General features: G+C 37.6%; 1 protein-coding gene, 1 non-coding gene and 1 pseudogene across 15 annotated transcripts in view; 2 read left to right on the forward strand and 1 right to left on the reverse strand.

Moving 5' to 3' along the window:
* Positions 1-12,985, forward strand: part of LOC115942889 (large ribosomal subunit protein uL11 pseudogene) — a 39,064-nt pseudogene extending 26,079 nt beyond the window's left edge. The window contains exon 3 of the transcript XR_014143995.1: positions 12,814-12,985. The product of XR_014143995.1 is annotated as a large ribosomal subunit protein uL11 pseudogene (transcript). The remainder of the gene's footprint in view (positions 1-12,813) is intronic.
* The window catches only part of ZDHHC20 (zDHHC palmitoyltransferase 20), an 80,484-nt gene that overhangs the window by 24,575 nt on the left and 38,893 nt on the right, over positions 1-17,016 (reverse strand). For all 13 annotated transcript variants that reach the window (XR_014143943.1, XR_014143947.1, XR_014143946.1 and 10 more), the window contains exons 5-7: positions 10,198-10,267; positions 8,367-8,399; positions 7,630-7,750 (exon numbers count right to left, since the gene is read on the reverse strand). Coding sequence is in view for 8 of the 13 variants with exons in the window: in XM_081815410.1 (XP_081671536.1) it covers positions 7,630-7,750; positions 8,367-8,399; positions 10,198-10,267 (224 nt within the window). In the remaining 5 variants the exon portion in view is untranslated. The remainder of the gene's footprint in view (positions 1-7,629; positions 7,751-8,366; positions 8,400-10,197; positions 10,268-17,016) is intronic.
* Positions 15,653-15,759, forward strand: LOC115942936 (U6 spliceosomal RNA). Its single transcript, XR_004077510.1, has one exon. It is a non-coding gene; the product is annotated as a U6 spliceosomal RNA (small nuclear RNA).

A 17,016-nucleotide genomic window follows, 5' to 3' on the forward strand; every position in this document is an offset into this window, starting at 1 on the left:
CTTCACCGGGTTATTTTATAAAAGAGGAAGAAAAAAAAATAAAAGTCTCCGGCGGGGGAGACGCGGATTTTTTGTAAATTTTTTTGGGTTTTTTAGAAGATTTTTTTAGATTTTTTTTGGATTTTTTTAATAATAAATGTGTGTTCCGAGCCCGGAGCACACACTCCGCACTCTCAGCACTAACCGCCGGGGAGAAGGGCGTATCCGAGAATTTCTTACCACCTTCAGACACTACTGCAAAAGCCTTCTAAGAGATGCTATCATGACCTTCAGTCTACTTTCAGCTCTGCAATCAGAGTGATCCATTACAATAAGATCATGTTACTCCTCTGCTCCTGTTTCATTCGGCATGGAAGACACAGTCCTCCAACACTCTCCAAGGCCCACTGCCTGGACTTCTCATTAGTCCCATTCTCTCTCATTCTACGCCAGCCACCTGGCCTCCTTGCTGTTACACAAACATGGCGGGGACACTCCTACTTTTGGGCCTTTGCTCTAAAGTCGAGATGTTTCCTCAAAAATGTTCTTCTCTCAAATGTCCACTAACTCCTTTCAAGTCTTTGCTCCAATCTTACCTTCTGAAATCTACCCTGATCACACTCTTCAAAAAAACTGAGATATAATTGACACCTAACATTCTGTTAGTTTCAGGTGTAAAACATGACTCAATATATGTACACATTGCAAAATGATCACCACAGTAAGTCTAGTTAACACCCATACCACAGTTATAAAACTTTTTTCCTAGTGATGAGATCTTTTAAGATGTACTAACTTAGCGTCAATGTACTTAGCTGTAGTCACCATGTTGTGCATTATATACCCAGGACTTATTAATGTTATCTTGAGCACCTTCACTCACTTTATCCATCCCCTGCCATTGCCCCGACAATCACCAATCTGTTATCTATGAGTCCAAAAAAAATTTTTTTTAGATTCTACATATAAGTGACAAAAACAGTATTTGTCTTTCTCTGACTTATTTCACTTAGTGTAATGTCTTCCAAGCCCACCCATGTGGTCATAAATGGCAAGATTTCCTAAGTCTTTATGGCCAAGTAATATTCCATTGTGTACACACACACAAACACAATTTTCTTCATCCATTCATCTACTGATGGGACACTTAGGTTGTTTTCATGTCTTGGCTATTATAAATAAGCTTCAATGTACATGGGGTTTACACATATCTTTTCATTTCCTTTGGATAAATATCCAGAAGTAGAATTGCTGGATCATATGGTAGTTCTAATGTTTGGAGGAAGCTTCATACTGCTTCCATAGCAGCTAAACCAATCTACATCCCCACCAACAGTACATGGGTTCCCTTTTCTCCACATCCTCACCAACACTAGTTACTTCTTATCTTTTGATAATAGCCATTCTAACAGGTATGAGTTGGTATCTCACTGTGGTTTGGATTTGCATTTCCCTGATTAGAGACATTGAGCACTTTTTCATGTACCTGCTGGCCATCCAGATGTCTTTGGGAAAATGTCTATTCAGATCCTCTGCCCATTTTTAAATTTTTTTTGGCTGAGTTGTAGAAGTTCTTTATATATTTTGTCTATTAAGCCCTTATCCGATATATGATTTGCAAGTATCTTCTCCCATTCAGTAACCCGCCTTTTTGTTTTGTTGGTTTTCTTTGCTGTATAGAAGCTTCTTAGTCTGATGCAGTCCCACTTGTTTATTTTTGCTTTTGTTATTTTGCTTTTGTTGCCAAATCTAAAAAATCATCACCAGGACCAATGTGAAGGAGCTTACTGCCAATGTTTTCAAAATCTGAGACTTACAGTTTTAGGTCTTATGTTCAAGTCTTTAATCCATTTGGAATTTTTGTATGATGTAAGATAGGGATCCAGTTTCATTCTTTTGCATGTGGCTGTGCATTTTTCCCAACATTATTTATTACAGAGACTATCCTTACCCACTGTATACTCTTGGCTTCACTGTTGTAAATTAACTGACCAAAGATTCATGGGTTTATTTCTGGCCTATCTATTTTGTTCCATTTATTTATGTGTCTGTTTTCATGCCAATACTATACTGTTCTGATTACTATAACTTTGTAATATGGTTTGAAATCAGGAAGTGTGATACTTCCAGCTTTGCTCTTCTTTTTCAAGACTGCCGTGGCTATTTGGGGTCTTTTGTGGTTCCACACAGATTTTAGAACTGTTTGTTCGATTTCTGTGAAAGATGTCATTGGAACTTAGGGATTACACTGATTCTGTAGATGGCTTTTGGTAGTATGGACATTTTAACATTAATTCTTCACATTTTAACAATATTAATTCTTCCAGTCCATGAGCACAGATTAACTTTCCATTAATTTGTGCCTTCAATTGCTTTCATCAATCTCAATGTACAGGTCTCTCACCTCCTTGGTTAAAGTTATTCCCTAAGTATTTTGACATTTTTGATGCAAGTATAAATGGGATTGTTTTCTTAATTTCTCTTCTGATAGTCTGTTACTAGTGATTTTGAACCCTGCAACTTTTCTGAATTGGCTTCTTAGTTCTAACAGTTTTTGGTGGAGAATTCAGGATATTCTAAATATATTATGTATTATGCAAATAGAGACAGCTTTACTTCTTTCTTATTTGAATTCTTTTTCTTGCCTAATTGCTGTGGCTAGGATTTCCAATACATATTGTGTTGAATAAACAGCAAGAGTGGGAATCCTGGTCTTGTTCTTAATCTAAGGGGAAAGCTTTAAGCTTTACATCACTGAGTATGATGTTAGCTGTGGGACTGTCATACATGGACTTTACTGTGTTGAGATACGTTCCTTCTATACCTACTTTGTTAAGAATTTTTACCCAAAATGGATGAATTTTATCAAATGCTTTTTCTGCATCTATTGAGATATGATTTTTTTCGTTCATTTTGTTAATGTGGTATGTCATGCTGATTGATTTAAAGATGCTGAACCATACCTGCATCCCTGGAATAAATCCCACATGATCATAGTGTATGATCCTTTTAATTTTTAATGTATTGCTGAATTCAGCTTGCTAATATTTTTTTGAATATTTTTACATCTTTGTTCAACAGGGATATTGGCCTATAATTTTCTTTACTTGTAGTGCCCTTGTCCATTTTGGTATCAGGGTAATACTGGCCTCATAAAATGAATTTGGAAGTGTTCCCTCTTCTATTTTCTTGGAAGATTTTGAGGACTGGAATTCACTATCAAACCATCTGGGCCCTGGACTTTCGTTTATTGGGAAGTTACTGATTACTGATTTAATCTCCTTACTAGCAATTAATCTCTTCAGATTTTCTATTCCATCATGATTCAGTCTTGGTAGGTTGTATTTTCTAGGTAAGTATCCATTTCTGCTAAGTTGTCCAATTTGCTGGTGTATCATTGTTCATAGTAATCTCTTATGATCCTTTGTATTTCTGTGGTATCAGATACAATGTTTTCTCTTTCATTTCTGATTTTATTTGAGTCCTCTTTCTTTCTTGGTGAGTCTAGGTAAAGGTTTGACTATTTTGTTTATCTTTAAAAAAAACCCCAGCTCTTTCACTGATCTTTTCTATTGTCTTTTTAGTCTCTATTTATTTCCACTCTGATTTGTTATTTTCCCCCTTGTACTAACTTTGGCTTGTATGTTCTTTTTCTAGTTCCTTGAGATGTGAAGTTAGGTTACTTTAGATCATTCTTATTTGTGAGTTTTCCAGTTTTCTTTTTTGTAATTGATTTCTGGTTTTATATCATTGTGTTTTCTGTTTCTTTTGGATGGAGTGTTCTTTATTTTTTTGTAATTGATTTCTGGTTTTATATCATTGTGTTTTCTGTTTCTTTTGGATGGAGTGTTCTTTATGTCTGGTAAGTCCACATGGTCTAATGTGTCATTTTAATGCCAATCTTCCTTATTGATTTTCTGTCTGGATGACCTATCCATTGATGAAAGTGGGGTATTAAAGTCTCTACTATTATTGTATTGCTCTCTACTTCTCTCTTTAGGTCTGTTAATATTTGCTCTATATATCTAGGTGCTCCCATGTGTCCACTAACTTCCTTCAAGTCTTTGCTCAGATCTGATTGTCTTACCGAGTAGGTCTACCCTGATCACTCTCTTTAACACTTCTATCTGTCCCTGTCATACTCACCCCACACACACTTGCCACATCCCTTACCCTGCTCTACTTTTACTTTTTTTCATAGTGTTTACTATACAATAGGATTTACTTATTTATTACGCTTATATGCCGTCCTCTTCTTAAAAGTAAGTTCTATAAAAACAGGACTCTGTTTTGTTCATTGATATATCCAAAGTGCCTAGAACACTGCCTAGCACATAGTAGGTACTAAATAAATATTTGTTAAATGAAGAAAAAGAAAGATTTAAGTTTACTAGTCTTTCCTGACTCATGACAAGTTTGAAAAAAGTTTTAACATTTTTTTTTTAGAGATAGAAAGCATGCACATGAGTGGGGGAGGGGCAGAGGGAAAGGGAGAGAGAATCCCAAGCAGGTTCCGGAAACGTTCAGCATGGAGCCCAACTCAGGGCTCAATCTGATGACCGTGAGATCATGATTTGAGCTGAAATCAAGAGCCACACAGTCACCCCCCAAAATATTTATTCTTTAATTAATAAATCATTATATGCAAACACTCCTGAAGTTTCTGGTGAAGAAATGTGAAATTCTATAATTTAGACTTTATTCATCTGGCACTGAATCCTCTTCATTTAAATAGGGCCACTGAGTAGGGTTAAGTAGGTTGTAAACTGAACAAAGATGCTTAGAACTAGGGGAACAACAGAACTCAAAATTCACTGGGCTGAGACTACGCAGAACTGGGGTGCTCTTTTCTAATAAAGGAACACACAAAGGAACTGTAAGTACTAGCATACCCTGGGTTTTAAATACCCAAAGTTTAAAAATTCAACAATGTCTTAGTGAAAGTCCTTCTAAAATGTATTAGATATTTCTTGGAAAAATAACTGTACTTGATGACTTGAGGCTTTAATTGTGTAATTCTCAAGTATGACTATGAATAGCAACTCACAGTGAAAAGTATTTGGATGCTGAAATAGAGATATCTATGTTCAAATTCTGGCTAGTTTCCTAACTCCTCTAACCTCAGTTTTCAACGTTGAAAATTATTGAAAATAATAGCTCCTTCTGCAATAACTGTATTTTCTTATTTTTTGTTTTCTTTTTTCTTTTTATTTTTGAGAGAGAGAGAGAGTGAGTGAGTGGCGGGGTGGGAGGGGGGGAAGAGGCACAGGGAGAGGGAGGCAGAATCTTAAGCAGGCTCCATGCCCAGTGTGGAGCCCAACACGGGGCTCGATCTCACAACCCTGAGATCATCACCTGAGACAAAATCAAAAGTTGGATGCTTAACTGATTGAGCCACCCAGGCCCCCCTTATTTTCTGTATTCTTGATGCTTTAGCATCTGAGGCCTTGCTGACTGAAGAGAGACCGCCTCTCTCACAGCTAACCAGTTCTTAAGTGATAGCAAGGAATAAACCTCTCATACACAAACTAACCAACCATAGTTCATGCTCCATATCACTTCCTCTATTGGACTATTACACTCCAGGAGGCAAAACTTTCCTGCCATAACCATTCCAAGGATACACACAGACAACCAGGGACAACCCTTATGACCAGAGACCACAGATATTATGCAAACGGGCTAACCTAAATCTTGTTACCCTGCTTGGTGCTTCCCTGTGTGGCCCTGCATGGTGTGGTATGCCCCTTCCCTCAGAAACTGTGAGCAACAAACTATCTTTTCAATAGAAATCATCTCCTGATCTGCTGGCTTCACCACACCTGAACGGTTCAATTATAAAACCTACATTTTAAAACTTCTTAACAGGATTTTTAGGAAGAGTAAATACAATGTACTTTTTGACTACAATAATGCCTTCTTCAAAATCAAAGATTTAAATGTGAAGACAAAAACAACTAAAATACCAAAGGAGAACCTGGGTGAATATTGTGTAAATATACAGTGAATAGACTAAAGCCAGAAATCATAAATGAAAAGTACTGCTTTTATTTTTTTATTTAATTTTATTTAATTTTATTTTTAAGATTTTATTTATTTATTTGACAGAGAGAGAGTGAGAGCAGGAACACAAGCAGGGGGAGTGGGAGAGGGAGAAGCAGGCTTCCCACGGAGCAGGGAGCCCAATGTGGGGCTCGATCCCAGGACCCTGGGGTCATGACCTGAGCCAAAGGCAGATGCTTAATGACTGAGCCACCCAGGCGCCCCCTTTTTTTTTTTTTAAGATTTTTTTTTTTTTTATTTATGAGAGACAGAGCAAGAGAGAAAGGCAGAGGGAGAAGCAGGCTCCCAAGGAGCAGGGAGCCCGATGCGGGACTCGATCCCAGGACCCTGAGATCATGACCTGAGCCGAAGGCAGATGCTTAACCATCTGAGCCACCCAGGCGCCCTGGCGCCCCTTTTTATTTTTAAAAGATTTTATTAATTAATTTGAGAGAGTGCAGAGAGAGAGAGAGTGTACATCGGGGGGCGGGGAGGGCAGAGGAAGAGGGAGTAGCAGGTTCCCCACTGAGCAGGGAGCCAGATGCAGGGCTTTATCCCAGGACCCTGGGATCATGACCTGAGCCAGAGGCAGACAGTTAACCGACTGAGCCACCCAGGCACCCCTATTATTTCTGATTTTCTGATTATTTATTTAAAAGCAGTACTTTAGAGGCTCCTGGGTGGCTCAGTTGGTTGGGCATCTGACTCTTGATTTTGGCTGGGGTCATGATCTTAGGGTCCCAGGGTCATGAGTTTGAGCCTTCTGTAGGGCTCGCGCTCAGCAAAGAGTCTCCTTGTCCCTTTCCCTCCCCCCGCCCCCACTCCTGTGCAAGCAACGCACGCACTCTCTCTACAATAAATAAATAAAATCTTAAAAAAAAGAAATCATAGAAATACTGCTTTAAAAATAAAAAACTTTGATTTGATAAAAATTAAAGAAAACAGGGTTTTAAGATATAAATTGAAAGTGTGGAAAAAAACATTTACAACTTATGACAAAAAGGATTAACATCTATAGAGGCAGGAACCAGATTAGTGGTTATTTGAGGTCTTGGCAATTTCACTTTTATCACTGTAAAACTGCAGTAAGTCACTTCAACTCAAGTAAAAAGCAATTACTTCCCTAAAATTGATAGGTCTATTGTTAGAATATTGCTGAAAATAGTTTGGCTCACCAAAAAAAGTTCACTATATCCTATTTAATATCCATTTATTTGCAAATAAACATATGAAGGTAAATTGTAATCCCATCTGCTTTCTGATCAAATTCTACCTAGTAAAATTGAAATAAAGTACATCTACTTATAGGGCGCCTGGGTGGCTCAGTTGGTTAAGTGACTGCCTTCGGCTCAGGTCATGATCCTGCAGTCCTGGGATCGAGTCCCACATCGGGCTCCCTGCTCGGCAGGGAGTCTGCTTCTCCTTCTGACCCTCCCCGCCTCATGCTCGCTCTATCTCATTCTCTCTCTCAAATAAATAAATAAAATCTTAAAAAAAAAAAAATTAAAAAAAAAGTACATCTACTTATAATAAAGAATGAATTCTTTATGAATATATAGCATCTTAAAAAGTTTTAAGTATATGTTTTAAGATAGAAAAAAGACTTACCGTCCAAAATTTTATAAAGTACTGTAAAACTGTTGTAGCCACGAAAAGGCAATATAACAAGGAATACAACAAAAACAGCAGGAAGAATTTGTAATTAGAAAATCCCACACAGTTATTCACCCTAGAAGAATGAAGAAAGTCACACTGTAAAAATAAGACAAATCACAAACTCTCAGAAACAAAAAACAGAATGGTGTTTGCCAGGGGTTAGGGGGGCGGTGATGGGTATAGAATTTTAGTTTTGCAAGATGAAAAAGTTCTGAGGATTGGTTACACAATATGAACATATTTAATACTACTGAACTGTACACTTAGAAATGGTTAAGATGGTAAGTTTTAATGTTATTTTTTAACAATAATAAAAACAATAATAATATATATGGCAGATAAAAAACTTAACTATTATTACTTGGAAATGGGCCATTTGGGAAGTAGGGAGCAGTATCTTAATTGTGGATGTGTGTTTTTAATAAATTCTATGAGGAATTTGGAATTTTAATGTTAATCCTTAATATATACTTACTTGGGTTACTAACATCAGAATATATATTTAAAGGAATACACTTAATATAAACATGTACATACATAAATATGCATATAAGTAGGACCAATTCAACCTTGAGTAATCGAGTAATTGAACTGACCTTCAAAATTTAGGAATGCTGTGGTAATTTACCTCCAATTCTCTCCTTCCCACCTCTCCACCCCCAATGTGATTTCCTCTTTTTTATACATACCAAGGACAGTGATGATCCATCTTAAGAATACATCTAAAAAACAAATAAACATAAGAGAATCCTTGCATAAAAATTCCCCTAATTTTAATTTCTGATAGTTTTCTCTTTCTTTGGCTTAAATTTTTACCTTTACAAATAATATCTTAGAAAAACCAACCGAGGGGTGCCTGGGTAGCTCAGTGGGTTAAGTGTGCGACTCTTGACTTCAGTTCAAGTCATGATCTCAGGGCTGTGAGACTGAGTCCTGCATTGGGTTCCATGCTGGGGGTGGAGCCTGCTTAAGATTCTCTCTCTCCCTCCCCCTCTGCCTCTCTCTCTCTCTTCCCTGCTCCCTCTCTAAAAAAATAAAGAAAAACTAACCCAGTAAACATTAGGTTAGAGAAAAGTTCTGGCATTTCCACAAGGCCTTTTATAGTTAAGAGATGATTTTTAATACTGGGAATTTAGCTGAGCATAGCCAAATGCCTTGAGCCATACCAAATGACATTTTAATATGATATAGTACATATAGCACTAGGTAAATTAGATAGGTCCAGCTTACAAATTACTGAGGGAGAGAAAATGAAATACAGAAATCCCTATGCTATTTTAACCACACACAACACATAAAAATAAAACTTTAGGAGCAAATATGTTAAAATATTAACAATGATAGGCTTATAGATGGTTATTTTTTCCATATAATTTACAAAATTTTATTCCATGCATAAGCACCACTGTACTTTTATAATAAAAAAACCCCTCCAAATTTGCCTGATCACCAATACACGCAATCTAGATTTGTATAAAGTTAGACTATAGAACATCTCAAATACAGCAGTCCCCCTTATCCATAGTCACCCCCATATCCAGCTTCCCCTGGTTTCAGCTACCCACAGTCACCGAGGTCTAGAAGCAGATGATCCTCCTTCTGACATACTTCAGAAGGTCAGTGGTAGCCTAATGCTATGTCACAGTGCCTACCTCATTCACCTCCCTTCATCTCATCACCATAAGGGTAAGTATAGTAGAATGCATTTAGAGAGAGACCACATTCACATAACTTTTATTACAGTATATTGCTATAATTGTTCCATTTTATTATTAGCTATTGTTATTAATCTCTTACTGTGCCTAATTTATAAACTAAACCTTATCATAGGTGTATGTATAGTATATGTAGGGTTTGGTATTATCTAGTTTCGGGCATCCACTGGGGGTCTTGGAATAGATCCCCAGGCAGATAAGAGGCGACTGCTGCAATATAGGAAATGAATAAACTAATACCCAGGATGTTAAACAGCCTAACTAAAGTTCAAGGACTAGTAGAGATTCCCAAACTATGGATGTTTCCTTCAACACACTACATTCTCACAAGGGCACGCACACACACACACACACACACACACAGAATCAAAATTTTCTGGGAACAATGTCACAGATGGTAATTGAAAACAATATTTTTGTGGTTTGTTAGGTTTTAATATTAACAGTAAAAATAAGAAAATTGTCATGATAGTCTTTTTTTTTTTTCAGTGAGTCTTTTTAATCCAGGAAATAAAGTTATCTTTCTCAGGGGGGTTATTACTTACTTGCTCATCAATATTAAATTAAGCATAAGCATAGGAAGAATATTTTAACAACTATTATAGGAACTGTTAATCAAGATTACTTCAAAGTATATTCTAGCTTACATAAATATTTTTGTTAGCCCAGAATACACAGCAAATAAAGGGAGAGGATACAGTGTTCTTGCTAAGTATAAAGCATATGAAATATTCCTTCCCCTTCCATTCCCCTGTCACCAATTTCCAGTGCTAGGGTTAAATAGAAACAAACAAGTAATACTTACATGTCACATGCTGAGCAGTGATGTGCCCGGTCAGGTTTAATCAACTGACATCTTTCACAATACCTGATGGCTATATTTAAGAATTAAAAGGAAATTGTTGAAGGATGTATAAGCTTAGTTAATTTGATTATATAATTTACTTTCATTTCTTTTACAAATAATTCTGTGAAATTGATAACTAATAATTTTAAAATAATACCAAAATGCATTAGAGAGCTTCTGAAATCAAAATGTCAAGAGGTAGAAGGAAACCTCAGAAACAGAACAGCGCCCAGCAATTTTCAGATGGAAAAGGAGATCTATAGCAAGTAAGTGACTTGCACAAGGTCAAACACCTAGTCAGGTAGTAGCATAATTCAGATTTACTAAGTCCCGATTCAAGCTTTTTTTCCTACTATAATATATTGTCTATACTAAAATATCCCAAAATGAATGTGCTTAAACTTTTTAAGGCACCCTGTGGGATTTTATTTTTAACATTATAAAATAGCTTTTTCAAGAAAAACAAAACCACAACCTTTTATCTCCCATCCCTATCCCAAATAGCAAAATCGAGACATTTTTAAAAACAAACAACCCTGAACTTCTTCCCACTCAATTCTAACATATGTTACTGCTGCCCAATTTATATGTTCATTCAAAACATGAGCACCTATTAGGTGCCAGATACTGTTCTAGGCTTAAATCCCTGCCTTCATGGAACTTATATTCTTTTGGAGAAGATGGGGAGTACTAAATAAGTTAACAAAATAAATAGTATATTAGTGATACGTGCTAATAAGAAAAATAAAGCAGGGAGGGGGAATTGCGATATTGTATACTGTAATTTCAGAGACATTTGAGAAAACTGAAATTGAAGGAAGGGGGTTACTAAGTCACACTGGGAAAAACAGGATTCTAAGCAGAGGACAGGCCTTGAGGTGGGAGCATGCTTAGTTTGTTTAAAGAATAGGGAAGGGTGTGGTGTGCCTGGAACAGGGTGAAAAGGAGGTCAGAGATGACGTCAGAGATTAATAAGAAATCAGATCAAGTAAGACTTGTTTTCAGCTCAAGTACTCTGATTAAAAAAAAATTCAAGAGAAGAAGTCCACTGGAATAAGAGTTCCATCAGAGTCTGTATATCGTACAGAACCTTAAGTTTCGGTTTTTGAAATTTAAATAAGTGACAAATAGATCTTTGAGATTCACGAGGGAAATGTCCTAAGACTTCACAAATCAAAAAGTACCTTAAAAGCCATTATTATGGATGAATAGAGAATAATAACATTATAGTTAGACGCTAATTGTTCTCTATATGATGGCCTCTAAAGCAAACAAACTGTACTGACTTGGCAACAAGGCAAATTACTATTGATCTTTCACAAATAGTTGAAACATTTATAGATTTAGAGCACTTAAATGGCAAATACTCTACTTGATTTTGTAAATGGCTTCTTTGGAGGTATCTGCTTGATTGATAAGCCACTCTCTCCTTCTCTGGGAAATGAGTTCAGACCACCCTCCCTGCTTCTAGTTCATGCTCTCTCTCCTATGGATTCAGCACTGGGACTGAGAATGAGTTATGGCTGCATGCTGCCGCAACTGGGTAACATGTGATGGTGATATTTTGCCATGTGAACTGGATAAAAAATAAAAACTTGTTTGCAGGGAGATAGTGTTAAAAATGAAACAGATACACAGAAACAAGAAGAAATAAGCTGCACAGGGTCCCAGTTTTGGTTTTCCAATTATGGGTTCCAGTTCTTTCTTGTAGCCCTGCCCTTCACAACAGGAAATACCCACCAATTTCTGACACCATTTCATATTTTTTGGTAGCTTTTTGGTGTGAAAGGAGTTAAAAAGCTGAAGCTGTTGCCTGTTACTTGTGATCCTAACAAACATAGTAATAGCGTAGAAAATACGTTCAAATAAAAATTTAAATTAAGTATACCCTCTAAAAAGTTCATGAATCATGTCATGTATTACAATCTATTTGGAAGGAAATTTGGCAGTATCAATAAAAACTTAAGATGTATATGTTCTCTGACTCAGCATTTCTACTTCTAGAAAATTCTATAGACGTGTTCACTACAGCATTGTTTTTAATAACAAAATACTATGAATAACTTGAATTATCCAAATGGCAAAGCATTTTGATATATCCATACAGTGGAATACTATGTAGACTTTAACAAGAATTTTCCATACAAAATACACATGTACCCTAAGTTGGAAAAATGCAAATATATCACATGGAAAAAAAGCAAATTGTTGAACAGTCTGGATATGTAGCATGTTTCACATGTCTGAGGGGAATAAGAATACATATTTTTTTTCTTTACATATCCCAATAAAATGCATCCACCTTCCAGATGTGAATTAACATATAAGAGAGACAAAGTGTTATTTTGAAGTAATGTTGTAAGTTATACCTGCTAAAAGGCACTATCCAGGTAACCAAATTTGTATTGGTTAAAATCTATTTACTCTAGTTGTTAAAATATATTAATTAATTGTACATAAGTTATGTAATACTCTGCCAAGTATAAAAAATTCCTGCAAAGATATACAGGGTGCCCCCGGAGAGTAGTGCTGGGGTGAAGGGTAAACTCACTTTTCTTTCTTTTTTTCTTGTAGGCTCCAAGCCCAGCATGGAGCGCAAAGCAGGGCTTGAACTGATGACCCTGAGATCAAGACCTGAGCTGAGATCAAGAGTCAGACCCTGAGATCAAGAGTTGGATGCTTAACTGAGCCACCCAGGTGCCCCTCACTTTTCATCTGGTGCCCTAAAAAAAAATTTTTTTTTAAATCATGGCATGTATTACTTCTGTTATTTCAACAAAAATATCTTTAAGATGAAGGGAATGTATATAAATATCCACCTAAAAGAATAAGCTATAGTTTACTGAGGGTGTGTTCTATAACGCCTCACCTGGGTTGGACATGAGGGAGATAAAACCATACAACGTAGAAAAAGTAAAGCTATAAAGGACAGTAGAAATCTCCTAGTTGATATCTCCATTCTACAGATGAAAAAAACCCTAATATCAAGAGAAAGTAATTTGCCCAAAGCTATATATAGCTGAATTAGTGGTAAGATGAGGATCAGGAGTATCTTATATTCTTTTTCCTCTATACTTCCACTCAAAATTCTGAGATGAGAATTTTGCCCTGAGATGAGACCAAACTGAACAGACCTTTGAGGAAGACTTTTGAAGGATCCTGATGACGGAGTAGACAGAAACACTGAGGAAAAAGGAGCCATCGGCAAACTTCAGTTTCTAGTCTTGGGTGCTGAAATGAACAAGGCTGCCAACGGCAGAAATAAGCTCAGTCTGGGGGAAGCAGGGAGAGTGGGGCAGGATGTTTTTCATTTATTCATTCTCTCATTCACTCAACAAATATTTAGAGTTTCTACCATGTGACAAATATTGCTTGATGGTATTAAATTTTGAACTGATGAATCCAGTTTTATTTGGGTTTGTAGGTTTGGATAATAGGTCACTCAAGGACAGCTATTCTGGTGGGAGCCAGGAAGGTGATGAAGTAGGAGGACTCTAAGCTCACCCAGTCCCATGGATACACGTAGAAAACAGACATATCAGTGCAACTAACCTAGAAAATGACCAAGCTGGAGATGCTGAATGGGTAGACACATGCCAAGAGGGATGAATCCTTGAATAATGGCTACAGGGTGCTCTGGGGGAGAGGTCTGCAGGTTCTTCCCTCTGAAACATCAGGAAGAATGCTGCAGCCCTCATGCAGCTAGACTGTAGGCTTCTAGATAAGTGATCCTGGTGTGCAGCTTCAACTCCACCCCTTTGCCTCACATACAAGAAAGGGTCTGGAATGCAAATGAGCGCTAGTGTGACAATATCCTTGAATCTGTTTTGTTTTTTTTTTTTAAAGATTTATTTATTCATTTGAGAGAGCGAGAATGAGAGAGAATACATGAGAGGGGGGAGGGTCAGAGGGAGAAGCAGGCTCCTCGCTGAGCAGGGAGCCCGATGCGGGACTCGATCCCGGGACTCCAGGATCATGACCTGAGCCGAAGGCAGTTGCTTAACCAACTGAGCCACCCAGGCGCCCTCCTTGAATCTGTTTTAATTCATATTCAGAAAAGTGAACTCATTCCTGAAAACTACTAAAGAAAACAAACTGAGACACAATAAAATAATAATCACAATATCCTAGTGTCAGAATTCCAGAGGTGAAAACAAAAGCTGAAGGAACAGTATGAAAAGAATAAGGGCAAGGCACCCTTGTGAGGTTAAGAAACAGAAAAATTAAAAAAAATTTAGGAGGAAGAATAATCATTCAAGGATTAAGAAACAGAACTAGAACAGAAAAGCACAAAGAAGAAAGCTTTTCAAGAAGCCAGAATGACAAAAGTCACTGAACTTGGGTAGGGATAATGGAAGCCAGTTGCCTGGTATTAGCTGGGAAGGAAAAGAGGACTTGGGTGCAGACAACTTATAAGAGAATGTAACTCAAAGGGAAGAGAAAATATAATGGCGGTTAGAACAGCATCTGAACCAAACTGTTGTTGTTTTTAAGAGAGATATACTTTGACATATACCTGAGAGCAAAGGGAAAAAACTGGCTGTGATTTTTTAAGTGGAGACGCAAGTGTTATAGGAGCAAACTGGGGGAGAAGAGAAGAAAAAGGTCAGTAATCTTCATGCAAATATAACAAAGGACAAGGGGCGCCTGGGTGGCACAGTCAGGTAGGCTTCCGATTCTTGGTTTCAGCTCAGGTCCTGATCTCAGGGTTGTGGGATCGAACCCCGTGTCAGGCTCCACACTCAGCTCAGTCTGTTAAAGTCTCTCTCTCCCTCTAACCCCCACCCCCGCACTCTTTCTCTCTCAAATAAATAAATAAGTCTTAAAAAAAAAACAAAAAAAGGATGAGAACACACATACCAAGAGGAAACTGATACGCTCTGGAAAAGCCAGTTTGTAAAGGTGCACTGGCAGCAGGGACTCTGTCACCAGTTAGGTCAGATGCTAGCTCTCCCACTTACTAGCTTGTGACCTTGCGTCAGTAACTTACTTTCCATGAGCCTCAATTGCCTCTTCTGTACGTGCAAATAATACCAAGTGTAAAGGACTATTGTGCAGATTAAATATAAATCTCCTGGAACATATCAGATTCTCAATAAAGCAGGTGTTACTAGGATGATAATAATAATTACTATTTCGGGGCGCCTGGGTGGCTCAGTCGGTTAAGTGTCTGCCTTCAGCTCAGGTCATGATCCCGGGGTGCTAGGATCGAGTCCCACATCGGGCTCCCTGCTCTGTGGGGAACCTGCTTCTCCCTCTGCCTGCCACTCCCCCTGCTTGTGCTCTCTCTCTCTGTCAAATAAATAAATAAAATCTTTAAAAAAAATTATTTCTGATAAAATACAAAGTCAGACTATGATGTGGAAAATCAGTGAAAGAGAGAAAACTAGGGAGATTTAAAAGTGCATAAACAGTGCTCATTTTGACAGCACATATACTAAAACTGGCACAATACAGATAAGATTAACATGGCCTCTGCGTGAGAATGACATTCAAAAAGTGAATAAACAGCCAATAAGGAGAATACCCAGGAAGAGGTTCATTCAACAAATATCTACTGAGGGCCTATTTAATCAAGACACTTTGTTAGAGACCATGGGAAAAATTCCTGACTGCCAGAGTCTTAGAATAAGGTCGAGTAAGTGACATAAACAGAAATAACTATGAGGCAGTGATTTGTGACCTACAAGGTAAGAATTTGAGAAGTTCAGAGAAGACTTTAAAAATCACTTCTTGGGGCGCCTGGGTGGCTCAGTCAGTTAAAGTGACTGACTCCTGATTTTGGCTCAGGTCATGAGCTCAGGGTCCTGGGATGGAGCCTCATGTCAGGCTTCCCCCTCAGTGGGGAGTCTGCTTGTCTCCCTCTCCCTTTGCCCCCCCCCCCACTGTATGCATGAACGCACGCTCCCGCGCGCTCTCTCTCTCTCAAGTAAATAAATCAATCTTTAAAAAAATATTGCAATTTTAGTATATGTGCTGCCGAAGCGAGCACAATAAATCTTTAAAAAAATAAAAATCACTTCTTGCTCAAGTGAATAGAAATGGGTGAAAAGAAGCAGACATTGAATTAAAACTTTAAACTGGATTTAGAGAGGAAAAAATAATTGTTCTAAGCAGAGAAAAAGAATAAAAAAGGTGGGGAAAGACAAGAGTGCTTTTAGCACAGAGGTGATGCAAGGAAACAGTGTGGGACAAAGCTAGAGAGAGATGTCGGTTGGATCCACACTGTGGAGGGAGAAGGTCTAGAAAGACCCATTTTGTTTCCTGAATAGCTAATAATCTCTCCACATGGTTCAAAAAAGCCCAAAAAGGAACTGGGTGAAAAGCCCCCCACCCCTCCTCCATGTGGAGGCAGCTCCATCACTTTCACTCGTCTCTGCTCTATGAAAAGTCTACTTTCTATAATACGTATTTCTGTAATTTTGTTTTTTAAAGAATGAATGCATATTATTTCTATAATAAGAAAAAAGATAAAAACTCCCAAAGTTTGGAATTCTAAGCAATAGAAATGCAGTATAAAATGGTGCTCAAGAGCAGGGACTCTGCCTGTAGTCAGAAGGTAAGTTATAAATCCCAGATCTTATTACTCGGGGACTTTGGACACCTACTTTGTGCCTCATTTCTTCATCTCTAAAATGAAGACAAGTGCAGCACCTCCCTCAGAGTTGTTCTGAGGATTAAATAATCACCAGTAAAGTATTTAGCATAATTCTGGTATAATGTTGAATAGATGAAGGGTATTATTCAGAGTAGAGGAAAGCCTTAGTGTAAAGATGT

Source organism: Leptonychotes weddellii, chromosome 3 (genome assembly GCF_054177405.1).
Source record: "Leptonychotes weddellii isolate Sample4059 chromosome 3, ASM5417740v2, whole genome shotgun sequence".
Taxonomy (NCBI): domain Eukaryota; kingdom Metazoa; phylum Chordata; class Mammalia; order Carnivora; family Phocidae; genus Leptonychotes; species Leptonychotes weddellii.